The sequence below is a fragment of the Coregonus lavaretus genome, assembly GCF_964263955.1.
Source record: "Coregonus lavaretus genome assembly, chromosome: 25".
NCBI lineage: Eukaryota > Metazoa > Chordata > Actinopteri > Salmoniformes > Salmonidae > Coregonus > Coregonus lavaretus.
Window position 1 is genome coordinate 35,103,283 of NC_140012.1, and position 15,252 is coordinate 35,118,534.

Consider the following 15,252-nt stretch of genomic DNA (forward strand, 5'->3'; position numbering starts at 1 on the left):
ATATTAGTTACACTATTTGATAGTATTAATCTACAGTTGTTAAACACAATTCTACAAAGCCTTTGGTTATGGATCATATTCTGTAGAGAGTCTTTATCACCAGTGCTGATCAACAATAACCCATATCATTCACTGACTGACAGCAAGGAATCGCTTCAGAGAGCAGTCTCAATTTCTAAGCAAATTCACGAATAACACAGTAACACAGAGTGGAAAATATTACAGAATCATCTGATGTCTACTTTCCTTTCCACTTTGTCCGTTGCCAAGCACAACGCAGCTTAATACCTCAGTAAAAACGACACTCAGTCCTCCAAACATTGCTATAAATGGACTTTAGGGTTCAGAGGATTTATTAGAAAATAAATGTATTGTAAAACTCTTTAACAAGGAGACATTCGGGATGGAGACATTCCTGAAACATTCAAGTAATTGTCGATGTCCCAAATGGCACCCTATTCCCTATACAGTGCACTACTTTTGACCAGAGCCCTCTGGGTCCTGGTCAAAAGTAGTGCACTAAATAAGGAAGATATTGCTATTTGGGATGCTGCCATCGTGTTGATTTAGTGCTAAGATCAACTGTGGCAGACCGGAGGCTACACGTGAGGTTTGAGGGCCTTCCTGAGCAGAATAGGCTAGAGCAGCAGGACCTGGGGCTGTGGGGGATATGACACTGTCGTGATACCAGAATAGTCTCGTTAAAAATATTGAAATGAATGGTTTATTCTCGCTGAGTGGTATACTTTACTGGAGTTTCACTTAAAGGGGCAATCAGCAGTGGCTACATACATTTTTTGACTTATAAATTAATGATATGTACCAATTGAGTCTTGAAGAATATAACTTATAAATGCCTCATGTGCTTAGTTCAACTGTCATACCCCATAGCTTCAAAACATGGTTAAAACTATAATTTTGATGTCATGGATGGTCAGTCCTTGCATCCAAAGCTCTGTCTATGAATTTGAGAGTGGTTACATTTCTCCAGCCCCATCCCTCAACTTTCAAACGAAACAGGGGCAGGGAGGACCATTGTTATTGTTTCTACTGCTGATTGCCCATTTAAAAAGTATCAATGTGTGTTTCAAAGTGAAACTTAACTGCCCGTTGAGTACTGTAATGGACTTTCCTTAGCAGCTGTATGTGTCAGACATAGTGCTGGTGTGTGGTGCTGACCGCTCCATCCAGGTGTTGGACATGAACACAGGGACAGTGGCCTCACAGCTCCCTGATGCCCACAGCAGAGCTGTCCATCACATCACACAGAACAAGGTAAGAAGAGAACCCTGAGCACACAAGTCACAACACATTCAAAACCAGTACATAGGCTAGCCTAAACATTTACCAGGAGGAGGATTAATCTGGGTTCAAGAAACTGGCCCTATATGTTGTAAAATGTATTTGAATTATGACTTTTTTAGGAAATACATGGAACAGTTCACATGACATTGTCGGCTGTTGAATTGATTGAGGTGATGTCACTATGGTTTTTTTGTCCAGGAAAGGTCAGAGAGAGATGGCGTTAGTGATTAATATACCACATAATGGTTGAGTCTATAAAAGCTGAAGCCTCATGATCTGAGGTCACTTCCTTCCGTCAGTGGGGCTGTGATGGCACACTCCTCCATCTCTGGAAAGCACACTGGGTTCCTCGAAAGATACAGCTTTATAGGTCAATAAAGTCACTCTGAAAATCTGTGAAAGCAAACCCTTTCCTAGTAATGCGATGCCATTTTTTATTGTAGATTTGAATTTGGTGCGTTTGGCTAGCGAATGTATTGCAAGTTTGTATCCTAAAAGTAATGCATCACTATAAGGGAGTTTACCAGAGGACAGATTGGAGTGGAAGAGTGCACAGTCGGAATAGGGTGCCATTTGGGACACATACTCCTTGTGGAAAAGGGTGCCATTTGGGACGCAGCCTTTGACTCTTTCACAGTCCTCCCATGACCCATAACCTTTCTGGAGGACATATGAAAGTGAGCTAGCTTGCCTTGTGCAGGCATGCAGTGGTACGTCAGCAACACCCATCTTCTATCATACTGGACAGTCAGAGGATGTATTCCTTGGCAGACCAGACATGGGTGTTATATGAAATATTATAAACTGGGTGGTTCGAGCCCCGAATGCTGATTGGCTGATAGCCGTGGTATATCAGACCATATACCACGGGTATGACAACACATTTATGTTTACTGCTCTAATTACATTGGTAACCAGTTTATAATAACAATAAGGCACCTCGGGGGTTTGTGATATATGGCCAATATACCACGGCTAAGGGCTGTATCCAGGCACGACGCAAAGAACAGCCCTTAGCCGTGGTATATTGGCCATATACCACACCCCCTCGTGCCTTATTGCTTAAAGATACAGCCTTAACCTACGTTACGTAAGAAACACAGATATTTTTCTGGGGATAAAAGTGTCAGCCTGTGGTGTGAATGAACAAGACCGTGATGAGACAGTGGATGCATCCTAAATGGCACCCTATTGTGCACTACATTTGACCACAGCCCTATAGGCCCTTGTTAAAAGTAGTGCACTATAAAGGGAATAGGATGCCATTTGGGACGTAGTCAGTGTTTCCAAGAGCGAAGGACTCGTCGAGCCATCATCTAGATAATTAATCTATTTTAGGAGTAAAGCCTCACACACACACACACACACACACACACACACACTGGTTAAAAGTAGTGAACTATATGAGGAATAGGGTGCCATTTGGGCCAGAACCCAAAAGTGGTCTCAGCCTCAACCAGTGCATGGAAACATATGGAAATATCCTGTGTGCAGTAAATGCATACATGTTCAATAAATTATACAAGCGTATAGGAGGGGTGTGCATATCATTCCAGTCTTCGACATAACTGTCAAATAATTCAACATGTTTCAGAGCTGTTTCTATTTAAAATGTTATATATTATTTCATATACAAGACCAAGTTATATCTATGAAAACCAGCCAGTTTTGTAACAATAGGAATATCTATAAGTTGCCATGTTTTATGTCTCTGAGATATATTGGCTGGAATATTTAATCGCTTACAGACAAACAGACAGTAGATAGGGGGACAGACAAATTAACAGACATTTTGACAGACAGAAAAACAGGCAGACAGACAGAGACTGACACATGGGCAGACAAGCAGACAGACAGACAATGATCATGGTGTTGAACTAGGTGAAACTGGAGCAACAGGGGGACTGCATGGTTGCACCCATTGACCCTACTTTGTTTATTGTGAAGAGGGGCCACGGATCTGCTCCCGTGTTGACCTGACCCCCCAACACAGCCCTTCGCCACACACACACACACATGCTGCATTGTCATCACTCAGAGAACACACACACAGTCACCGAGGCAGTAGCCTGGATTAGCTGGGTGAACTGCACCTAGTGGCCTGGCTTAACTTGCATTAACCCATCCCGATCCTTCCTTCAGCTGGGAACCACTCTCCCACACCACCTGCTCTCCCACCACCTGTCTCCCTCGGCCCAAAAACGTCTGGCACCCTTCTCCCTCACGCAACATAGGAGAGCATAGAATGTAGGTAGCGTCACAAATGGCAGCCTATTCCCTATATAGTTCACTACTTTTGAGGCAAGAGGGTGTCAGTAGAGTGAGAGTCAGTAGAGGGTAAAGTAGTGCACTATATAGGGAATAGGGTGCCATTTGGGATGCAGACACAGTGTGATAGTCTCTTTTCACCTTGTATTTTCCCAGTCACGCCACCCCATTGTGTGCAGTGCATTGTGGGCCGGTTGTACCGGCCATGGCATGCTGACCCGTGTTGACTCAGGTGGGGTCATCCCTCTTTCTGGGTGCCTTAGGGCTATGGGGCCACCTGGGCGCTGCCTGGGGGTCTTAGGGACAGTGCAGGGCAGAGGGGCCAGAGGGTTAATGCCTCAGGATCATCATGGGGAATGTCTATCTGTGCCTGGAAAGACTGTGTACTTAACATAGCACACACACATACACACACTAGTGATGCGTGGATTGACTCATAACGCGTAGTCCCAGCGGTTATATCTGCAGGGTTGGGTTTAGGGTCATTAAATATTGTGTGGATGAAGGGCGGGTGGTTGGCGTGTGGGTTGAATATAGAGAAAACAATACCTTAAAAAATCCTTAAATGTATCATTCTTGTACAATTTATATCTATAGGCTACATTAAGGTTTTTCTTTCATTATTTTAGGCTATATTGCATTAGTGAGTAAGCCTAAGCTTTAGGCCCTAGCTGTACGCTTGTCAAATAGCCTATATGCCAATCGCCAAAATACTTTTGGGAACAGGCAGAAAAAGTGAACGTCGATCCACGAGGCAAAAAGGACAATGTTGGAGTTTAATTCAATAAGAAAAAAACTGTAAAATGGAGAGTTGAAAATAAAGAGAAGGGAGGGCCAGAAAAGTAATGTTTGGGAAAGATTTAGTGAAGTGGTAAAAGAGGATGATAGCAGTGCCGGTTGTGATGATTGTGAGGCACTATACAAATTCGACAGTCACAAGACGGGGACTTCAAATAGGCCTATGGCACGTCAAGGGAACTGTAGCCTACTGTTCAGATGGGTTACATGAAAACTGAAATCTGGACACTGACTGTCGGTCTATAACCTCTCACAAAGCCTTAATATTAACTTCTGCAGAATTAAGCATTTCTTGCAGTAAAATTATACACCAAATGTTGGCAACATTTTGACTCAGGAACAGGAGTGGAGAAATATGATTGATTTATTTCAGCATGTTGAGAAAATATGAATGCGCAGTTAGATACCGTCTGTAGAGGTGCTGTCTTTATCAGCATCATAAAAGCTGATAGTATTTCAACCACATAAAATATGCACCCAAGCTGAACTGAAATCTTATCAGAAACATGTTGGGTTGTTTTCACAGCTTTCTATTTCCTTACAACCGGTCAAACTGATGTAATTTGGACATTTTGCACAGAAAATCTTTCCTTTTTTTTTTTTTGTTATTGCATTTTCTTCCCGGTCCCTAAACGTCTTTGCTCCGTGAAAGAAGCAGAGATGACAGAGAACTTTACTGATGTGAACTAGATAGAATACCCTTTTCAATCATTAATGATCATTATTTAGTCTTCTTGGGCAACATATAATGACAGAAGAGAAGCTGCATGTATATAATTACAGACAAGTTGACTAACAAATACCCAACCAAAATGTTGGAAATTATAAGCAGAAATCAGACAGAAACAACTCTGCACCCCCTGTTTAAAAATCTTTCCGCTCTCTGACTGCAGCCTACAGCACATTTTCTATATTAGCGGGTTAGTCGGGTGTGGGCCTCAGATTTTCACATACTGTCGGGCAGTTGTGGATGGGTGATTGTCAATTGCAGGCGGGTGCGGGTGAACAAAAAGCTGACCCACACACACACTTGCACACATACGAGCTCAATCACACACACACACACACACACACACAGCATACATAACATAGCCAACATCCCCCTCTCCTCACCTAATCTCCTCCCCTCACTTTCTCCCTAACCTTATCCCTGGGCTGGCTTGGGTACTTGCACCAAGCAACATTTTTTAATAAAGGTAAATCAATATAAATAAAGCTGTTTATAAGATGTGTTGCTTACCACCAAAAAAGTATTAAAGAGTTCAATGTAGAGGGATGTGTTTGCACCCTATCTCTCTATATTGACTGGACATGTGGCTCAGACATTGTGAACTGAAGCAGCTTCTCCAGCACTGCTTCAACTTTCCATCCTTTCCTTTGTATGCTCTGCAAAGATCACCTGGAAATCGTCAGATCAGAGCCGAGGCACTTCTCGGAAATTACAACTTGAAATGCCCTCTCAGACTCACTTTCCCACACTCTTAATGGAAACCTAAACAAAACGAACCTCCGCTCCTTCATTGTGCATCATCAAATAATCTGGTGTAAAAGTCATAAATTGACCCCATGAATATCCCTAAAGGGCAAGATGTTTTAGTGAGTGAAGAAACGGCCTCAGTCCAAGTCTGCGTCCAAAATGACACCATATTCCCTATATAGTAGACTACTCTTGATCAGCTCTGGTCAAAAGTAGTGCACTACAGTGCCTTGCAAAAGTATTCATCCCCCTTGGTGTTTTTCCTATTTTGTTGCATTACAACCTGTAATTTAAATGGATTTTTATTTAGATTTCATGTAATGGACAAACACAAAATAGTCCAAATTGGTGAAGTGAAATGAAAAAAATAACTTGTTTAAAAAAAATTGAAAAGATAAATAACAGAAAAGTGGTGTGTGCATATGTATTCACCCCCTTTGCTATGAAGCCCCTAAATAAGATCTGGTGCAACCAATTACCTTCAGAAGTCACATAATTTGTTAAAGTCCACCTGTGTGCAATCTAAGTGTCACATGATCTCAGTATATATACACCTGTTCTGAAAGGCCCCAGAGTCTGCAACACCACTAAGCAAGGGGCACCACCAAGCAAGCTGCACCATGAAGACCAAGGAGCTCTCCAAACAGGTCAGGGACAAAGTTGTGGAGAAGTACAGATCAGGGTTGGGTTATAAAAAAATATCCGAAACTTTGAACATCCCACGGAGCGCCATTAAATCCATTATAAAAAAATTGAAAGAATATGGCACCACAACAAACATGCCAAGAGAGGGCCACCCACCAAAACTCACGGACCAGGCAAGGAGGGCATTAATCAGAGAGGCAACAAAGAGACCAAAGATAACCCTGAAGGAGCTGTAAAGCTCCACAGCGGAGATTGGAGTATCTGTCCACAGAGTTGGGCTTTACGGAAGTGTGGCCAGAAAAAAAACATTGCTTAAAGAAACAAATAAGCAAACACGTATGGTGTTCGCCAAAAGCCATGTGGGAGACTCCCCATACATATGGAAGAAGGTACTCTGGTCAGATGAGACTAAAATTGAGCTTTTTGGCCATCAAGGAAAACGCTATGTCTGTCGCAAACCCAACACCTCTCATCACCCCGAGAACACCATCCCCACAGTGAAGCATGGTGGTGGCAGCATCATGCTGTGGGGATGTTTCTCATCGGCAGGGACTGGGAAACTGGTCAGAATTGAAGGAATGATGGATGGCGCTAAATACAGGGAAATTCTTGAGGGAAACCTGTTTCAGTCTTCCAGAGATTTGAGACTGGGACGGAGGTTCACCTTCCAGCAGGATAATGACCCTAAGCATACTGCTAAAGGAACACTTGAGTGATTTAAGGGGAAACATTTAAATCTCTTGTAATGGCCTAGTCAAAGCCCAGACCTCAATCCAATTGAGAATCTGTTGTATGACTTAAAGATTGCTGTATAACAGCGGAACCCATCCAACTTGAAGGAGCTGGAGCAGTTTTGCCTTGAAGAATGGGCAAAAATCCCAGTGGCTAGATGTGCCAAGCTACAGACATACCCCAAGATACTTGCAGCTATAATTGCTGCAAAAGGTGGCTCTACAAAGTATCGACTTTGGGGGGGTGAATAGTTATGCATGCTCAAGTTCAGTTTCACAATAAAAAGTTGTTTCCATTCCAGCAGTCAGCAGAGTAATGCAGCTACAGGCTCTCAGCACCCTATTCAGGTGTGACTACTCTCTCTCTCTCTCTCTCTCTCTCTCTCTCTCTCTCTCTCTCTCTCTCTCTCTCTCTCTCTCTCTCTCTCTCTCTCTCTCTCTCTCTCTCTCTCTCTCTCTCTTCTCTCTGTCTCTCTCTCTCTCTCTCTGTCTCTCTCTCTCTCTCTCTCTCTCTCTCTCTCTCTCTCTCTCTCTCTCTCTCTCTCTCTCTCTCTCTCTGTCTCTCTCTCTCTCTCTCTCTGTCTCTCTCTGTCTCTCTCTCTCTCTCTCTCTGTGTCTCTAGCTCTCTCTCTCTCTCTCTCTCTCTCTCTCTCTCTCTCTCTCTCTCTCTCTCTCTCTCTCTCTCTCTCTCTCTTTATTATTATGATTATTTTTACCCTTATTTGACCAGGTAAGTTGACTGAGAACACATTATTATTTACAGCAATGACCTGGGGAATAGTTACAGGAGAGAGGAAGGGGGATGAATGATCCAATTAGAGGCTGGGGATGATTAGGTGGACATGATGATATGAGGGCCAGATTGGGAATTTAGCCAGGACACCAGGGTTAACACCCCTACTCTCTCACATTCAGGGGTTATCTCTACTGTCTCTCTCTTTCCAAATGTTTCAGGCCAGGTCTCCCTTCATTTGGACTACCTGTTTAACACAAAAGTCAGGGTGCTAAATTACCCAGCGATTATTCTTTGCAGCCTTATGTATATAAATTATGAATAATATATGTATTATAGAACAGGTTTTTTTTAGAAGGACACACCGTAGCAAAACGTTTTGCCACAGAAAATGAAATCTGTGGTCTTCGGACACGTTTGGGTAGTACCTCCCTGTTTCACCCTGTTTAAAATGTGTTCTTTCTACTTAACTTGACACATAATTATTTTATATTAATTACATTAAATTTAACATTAAAGATGGAATCTGCAGTAGGGGAAACAGCATGTAAAAAAAAAAGTGCAGTACATATTGCTCTCGTCTATTGCGCGTGCAATGTTGACCAAGGGGAAAAAACAGTGTTTGTCATTTGCAGTAACTTCTTTGTTGTTCTAATATCTTAAACGGAAGTGTCTGTTTCACCATTAAGGATTCCAGCTTTAATATCTTCTTTGTTTATTTGTTTATCCTCCAGGGCTCTATGTTCTGTAGCCAGACTTCAGACTCCTACAACCTCTTCCTGACCAGCGCAGTGACAGACGGAGTTAAGCTGTGGGACCTGAGGACACTCAGGTTGGTTGGTCAAACTCTACTGGTTCTTACTCTGTTCTTAACCACTGTTAACCTATTCTCCTCTACTGAATCTCACTGTGGCAACACTCACTCTCAACCACTGCTGACTGTGATGAGGTGATTTCGAAGGAGTCAGGCGCAGGAGGGTAAATCACAGAATAACAGGATTTATTCTGAAACATAAGAGTTACGGAGTAATGCGTCAAAACACCCCAGTGTGCAAAACAGGCACACTGGAAAATACAAGGCACACGGGGAAATATCCCGGCGAACACAAAATACGCGGAGCTCCACCAAGCTTCTCTTTCCTCCACAATAAACAATCACACACAAAGACAAGGGGGCAGAGGGAACACTTATACAGGTACTGATGAGGGGATATGAAGCAGGTGTGTGTGAACAACAAGACAAAGCCAATGGAATGATGAGATGAGGAGCGGCAGTGGCTAGAAGGCCGGTGACGACGAACGCCGAAGCCTGCCCTGTCACGGATTCTGCTGAGACTGCCCTTCCTTCTGGCTCGGGCAGGCTTCGGCGTTCGTCGTCACCGGAGTACTAGCTGCTGCCGCTCTATGTTATATGTTTCTATGTTCACTTGATTGTTGTCTGTTGTTGCGCACCTGTTCCCCATTATGTTAGTTTGTCTGCCTATTTAACCTGTACACGTCCACTGTTTGGTGTGCGTGTTTATTTTATGGTACGAGTGTCATTATTGTGAGCGGGTTTTGCTCCTCCTTTGTTGTTTTGGAGGATATTCTTTGTATTTCTTTACTACTCAGTAAAGTGATTCTTCATCTCATTCTGTATCCTGCGCTTGACTCTGGCCTACTGCATTCCACCGACATTCGTGACATGCCCGAACAAGGAGAGGTGGCAGCTTCGGAGGAAGTCGTGACACTGACTCTCACCCTCAACTGACTCACCCTCAACTGACTCACCCGCAACTGGCTCTAACCCTCAACTGGCTCTAACCCGCAACTGGCTCTAACCCGCAACTGGCTCTAACCCGCAACTGACGCTCACTCTGGCACACCGCACCATGGTTGCCCTATTTCTCATGCAGTTGGAATCACTAATCCTTTTCACTCACACACACTTGATTTTTCACATTTTTCAGACTTTGATTACTGATTAACTACACATTGACAGACCAAGAACTTCAAACCAACTGCCATCCGGAACCATTCAAAATCTGCCGGCTATATAAAATAATTACTTTTAAATATTTGATAGCTAAAGCAGAAATTGACTCCACATGTGGCTTAAAAGCATTTTATTTCTTTCCACTTCCTCTGCTACAGGGGAGAGAGAGAGAGAGAGAGAGGCGTTTTAACTCCCTGCTCTTGCTAAAACAAACAACGATTGTGCCGCCTTATGCAGTCTCAGTGTGGTGGAAGAAGCTTTGAGGGAGAGCAGCAAAGGAACAACTTGCTTATTGCTTGCTTTTGGCTAAATTGGTAAGAGCGTGGCGCTATCAATGCCAAGATTGTGGGTTCAATTCCTTTAGGCATCACATACAAAACATTTACAGTATGTACTGTAAGTCGATTTGGAGAAAAGTGTCTGCTAAGTGCTGTATAGTTGCTAAACCCAGGTCTGAGATAAGTGCTGTATAGTTGCTAAACCCAGGTCTGAGATAAGTGCTGTATAGTTGCTAAACCCAGGTCTGAGATAAGTGCTGTATAGTTGCTAAACCCAGGTCTGAGATAAGTGCTGTATAGTTGCTAAACCCAGGTCTGAGATAAGTGCTGTATAGTTGCTAAACCCAGGTCTGAGATAAGTGCTGTATAGTTGCTAAACCCAGGTCTGAGATAAGTGCTGTATAGTTGCTAAACCCAGGTCTGAGATAAGTGCTGTATAGTTGCTAAACCCAGGTCTGAGATAAGTGCTGTATAGTTGCTAAACCCAGGTCTGAGCGACCGTAAAATCGACATTGCATACTAGCACCGGCTCCATTGTCTTTGCCCCATGGTGTATTTTAACCAAGCTGGTCACAGATTAGTTTTTGCTCCTATGGTCATTGTCAACAAGACTGCACAAACAGATCTGGACCAGTCTATATTTGAACTACAGGATATCTGAAAACAATCAGTATTTTCCCTGAATAGTTTGGCTTATGCATTGTTAATAATGAGCCTTAAAGTATTAGCACTAATATTCAACCTAATGCATGACAAAGTTCTCGTTTGGCTGAGTGCCAGCTGGCCTAGGATTTAATAATGTACTTCAGAGCAGGTGTACTCCTCTTGGTGACCCTTGCATATTCAAAGTATTGGCCAATAAATTAATAAGTAATGTTGTATATTGCTCGATTTTATTAAATATTCTGTGACATGAGTATTTTACCAGACAAAAATGTTTAGCTGCACCTTTAAGGTTACCTTGGTAAGAGGGCCACTCGAGTCATCACTGTGCCTGTGAGAATATCACTAGTAGAGGCCAACGATGTCTCTTTTTGCTAGCAGTGGGAGCATACTCAAACATTGAAAAGCAACCTAGCTTGTGAACAAAACAATGTAAATAGGCAAGAAACACGAGGACTAAGTCTCACTTTAGTAGACTTTCGAGTAAATTTGACCAACTTTTATGCCTGTGCCCTTTGCTTATAAAAACAAATCTTTCAGCACTCACAGCCCCCCAGACAGGCAGTGTTGCTGCGCGAGATGGGATAGCTATTTACATTTACATTTTAGTCATTTAGCAGACGCTCTTATCCAGAGCGACTTACAGTTAGCGAGTGCATACATTTTTCATACTGCTATAACATTAGGATTCAGATTTCTTTGTGCATTACCAGATAAGAAACAAAATGGCAGAAATACTTTGAAAACAGCTACTGCAGCATTTATTTGCTATAAATCACAACTCGCACTTGTTCTCATACTTTATGAAATGCTCACACCTTAGAGCCTGGAGTGTGACCACGTGCCAATGTGGCTGGTGAAAAAACAATTTAATCAATTTTAGAATAAGGCTATAACGTAACAGAATGTGGAAAAAGTCAAGGGGTCTGAATACTTTCCGAATGCACTGTATTTGAGTATTTGAATGACCATTTGTAAAAACCAAATAGTTGACCAAATTGTATTTGAAAGTATTTTCAAATACTTATTTCAAATACTATTTTGAAATACCTGGGTTCAATACATGGGAGTCTATTTGAGTCAGTGTATTTGAGTATTTTCAAATACATTCCAATATTCAACTACTTGTTTTTTCAAATAAAAGTTATCTGAATATTTGTTTTGAAATGTATTGAAAAGTAATTCTACCCAGTACAGCCAGAGGAGGATAGGCCTCCCCTATGACTCTGGCTCCTCTCAAGGTTTCTTCCTTCTAGGGAGTTTTTCCTTGCCACTTTGCCTCTGCTTGCTCTTTGGGATCTTGGCCGGGTTACTATAAAGCACTTTGTGATTGATAAATTGCTTCTCTCAATGAGTATTCCATTCTCTCTTATGAAAGGACTTTCATTCTAGAACACAAAATCCTTCTCAGCAGGATAGGAATGTTCACAATTACATTTGTTGAACACCCCGTGCTTGGGATATAGGTCCCATTTCTATTCAAATACACATACATTATAATTTCATTAAATCTCTAATATTTCAAATGTAAACATTCCAAAGTTGTGGCCTGGGGTGGTCTAGCTGTTTAAGCCGCTGCCTCTGGAGCACATGTACGATGTACCGCTGCCAGCATGGGTTCAAATTTGACCGACTGCTTTTTCAGCACTCTCTCACCTACCCTTCTCCTCTGTCGCTCTCTACCCAATAAACATACAAAATACTTTCAAAAATAAAACATTCCAAAGTTGATTAGTATGGTATCTCCTTGACAAATGAATTTGAACTTGGACTACGTTTTGTACATTTTGTTGTCCACCCTGTTTATAGATATCCATAACCTGCATGTCTGCAGGTTATTGAGGGGTAGGTCTAGACTAGTGTCATTGGCTCTGAGTAAGCCTATCGTATGTGGCTATCAATGCCAAGTGATGTTGAACTCCACTTTGCTTTGGAATTTGAACACATTCCGTGTCTCATTCTTTTGTGTCTGAGCTGAGTGAGGCTGCTTCCATTTTATGTATTTCATCCAGTCCTGGGTTCAAACACTATTTGAAATCTTTTTAAAATACCCTTACCGTTTGGTTTAGTCTGCCTGGAGTGCCAGGTTGGTGGAGTTTGCACTTTTGGGACTATTCTATTGGTTCCATTGCACCAGGTAAGCTCAATCGAGCAATATTTGAAATGATTTCAAATAGTTTTTGAACCCAGTTCTAGTCCAATCCAAGGCCCAGACAGTGTCTATCAAAGCCTGATTCCATTCAGATAAATATTTGTTCCCCGTTTCCAGGTCATGTTCTGGTCAGGGTCTGGTTCTTCGGCCTGTCATAGAGTGGCCCAATCCTGTCTCTCTCTCTGTGTCTGTGTGTGTGATTGTCTCTTAGGGGAAACCACATGGTGGATGTGCTATTGGAATATGTGTGAGGGCTTCATTCATCTCTCTTGTCATTTCCTTCTGTCTCAATCCTCCTTGACGATATTATTGTTCATTGCTCAATATAAGAATCTGTTGGCGGAACACAGTTGACATTTACTTGGTAGAAGTGGTTGGACAAGTTAAGTATAACCTTGATGCTATAGTATGGAAGGCTACACTCCCTTTCACTTTACTCATCAAGATCGTATCTCATTGTTCAGCGACAATGACAAATCTTTGTCTCCCTCCTCCACTCCATTTCACTTGTCTTCTTCTTCCTCTTGAAGATATGTATCAGGTTTGTTCTTCAAAAGTCTGGTTCCTGTCAAGGTTTCTTCCTGTACTCACAACCTATCACCTGACAGACTGTGTATTGAAACAGGTGAGGATATTTTGTTTACCTCTGCCCCTAAGCAGAAGCCTCCAAGGAATGTCTCATTTTGATGATGTCAGACTGTTTAATCATGCAGGTACACGCATGTGACAGGCAGCTGGTCATAACGTTGGCCTGTGTCAGTTCATTAGTTATTAGTGGATATTTCCCTGAGCACTCTAATATTATATTTATAACCAAACTTAGTGATTTTCCATTGTCTCAGGTATTGTGTCCCAAATGGCAACCTATTCCCTATATAGCGCACTACTTTTGACCAGGGCACATAGGGCTCTGGCCAAAAGTAGTGCACTATAAAGGAGATAGGATGCCATTTGGGACACATCCATTGCCTTGCTATGGCCATGTGTTGACATCACGTACCTGAAAGGATTTAGTACCAAAACCCAAAGAGCTCGGAAAAGCTTGTATTTTTTCTCAAACTTCATTAAAAAATAAAGTGACATAATCTCAGTGAAAAGAAAGCGGAAAGTGAAAATGAAATATTTTGGCCATCAGTCATAACCTTTTCAGACGGATGGAAGGATATTTGCTTGGGGTGTGTCCAAAATGGCGCATAATTCCCTATAGTGCAATACTTCTGACCACAGCCTTATGGGCCCCTTTGGCCCTGGTCAACAGTAGTACACTGCCCTTACAGAAAAATCACATGATTTCACGTGGAAAATCACGAGCTGGAACACTTCACATGTAGTTTCATGTTATCACGTTGCTTTACATGTCACCTGTTACCACATTAACTTAACATAAAATGACGTGATCACATGAAAATGTGTTTTTGTGTTCGCATATGAAATTCATGTTGTTTTTCCATAAGGATGTATAGAGGATAGGGTGCCATTTGGGACGAAGCCTCGCTCTATTTGCTAAGGATTTGTTCTATATAGACATTGGCCTCATTACAAGTGACCTGTAATGTCCCAACCTCATCCAACTCTTTAAACTGCTCCCTAATGGGTCACAAACCAGAATTGAGTATTGTGGCTCAGTAGAGGAGGATCTGTGTGACTGGCGTAGCATTATTTGAGCTTAACATTTACATTTACGGGTATTTCACAAGGGGAAAATAGATATATTTTTAATTGTCCATGTCGGCTCAATGCCTGGCCCTTGTCCGGAGCCAAAAAGTGTACAAAAAATTAATAATAACCTGCCAGTAATGGATATTATCTTATGTATACTGAACAAAAATATGAAAGCAACATTAAACAATTTCAAAGGTTTTACTGAGTTACAGTTCATATAAGGAAATGAGTCAATTTAAATAAATAAATTAAGCCCTAATCTATGGATTTCACATGACTGGGAATACAGATATGCATCTGTTGGTCACAGATACCTTAAAAAAATAAAAACCAGTCAGTACACATCAGCCCGACACATCTCCTTTGCACAGAGTTGATCAGGCTGTTGATTGAGGCCTGTGGTATGCTGTCCCACTCCGTGTCAATGGCTGTGCGAAGTTGCTGGATATTGTCGGGAACTGGAAAACGCTGTCATACATCTCGATCCAGAGCATCCCAAAAATGCTCAATAGGTGACATGTCTCGTGAGTATGCAGGCCATGGAAGAACTGGGACATTTTCAGCT

General features: G+C 42.1%; 1 protein-coding gene across 1 annotated transcript in view; it reads left to right on the top strand.

Annotated features, from left to right (window-relative positions):
- Positions 1-15,252, top strand: part of wdr27 (WD repeat domain 27) — a gene marked incomplete at its 5' end in the record, with an annotated part of 155,598 nt that overhangs the window by 42,581 nt on the left and 97,765 nt on the right. The window contains 2 exons of the mRNA XM_084141529.1: positions 1,154-1,275; positions 8,692-8,789. Coding sequence (XP_083997655.1) covers positions 1,154-1,275; positions 8,692-8,789 — 220 coding nt within the window. The remainder of the gene's footprint in view (positions 1-1,153; positions 1,276-8,691; positions 8,790-15,252) is intronic.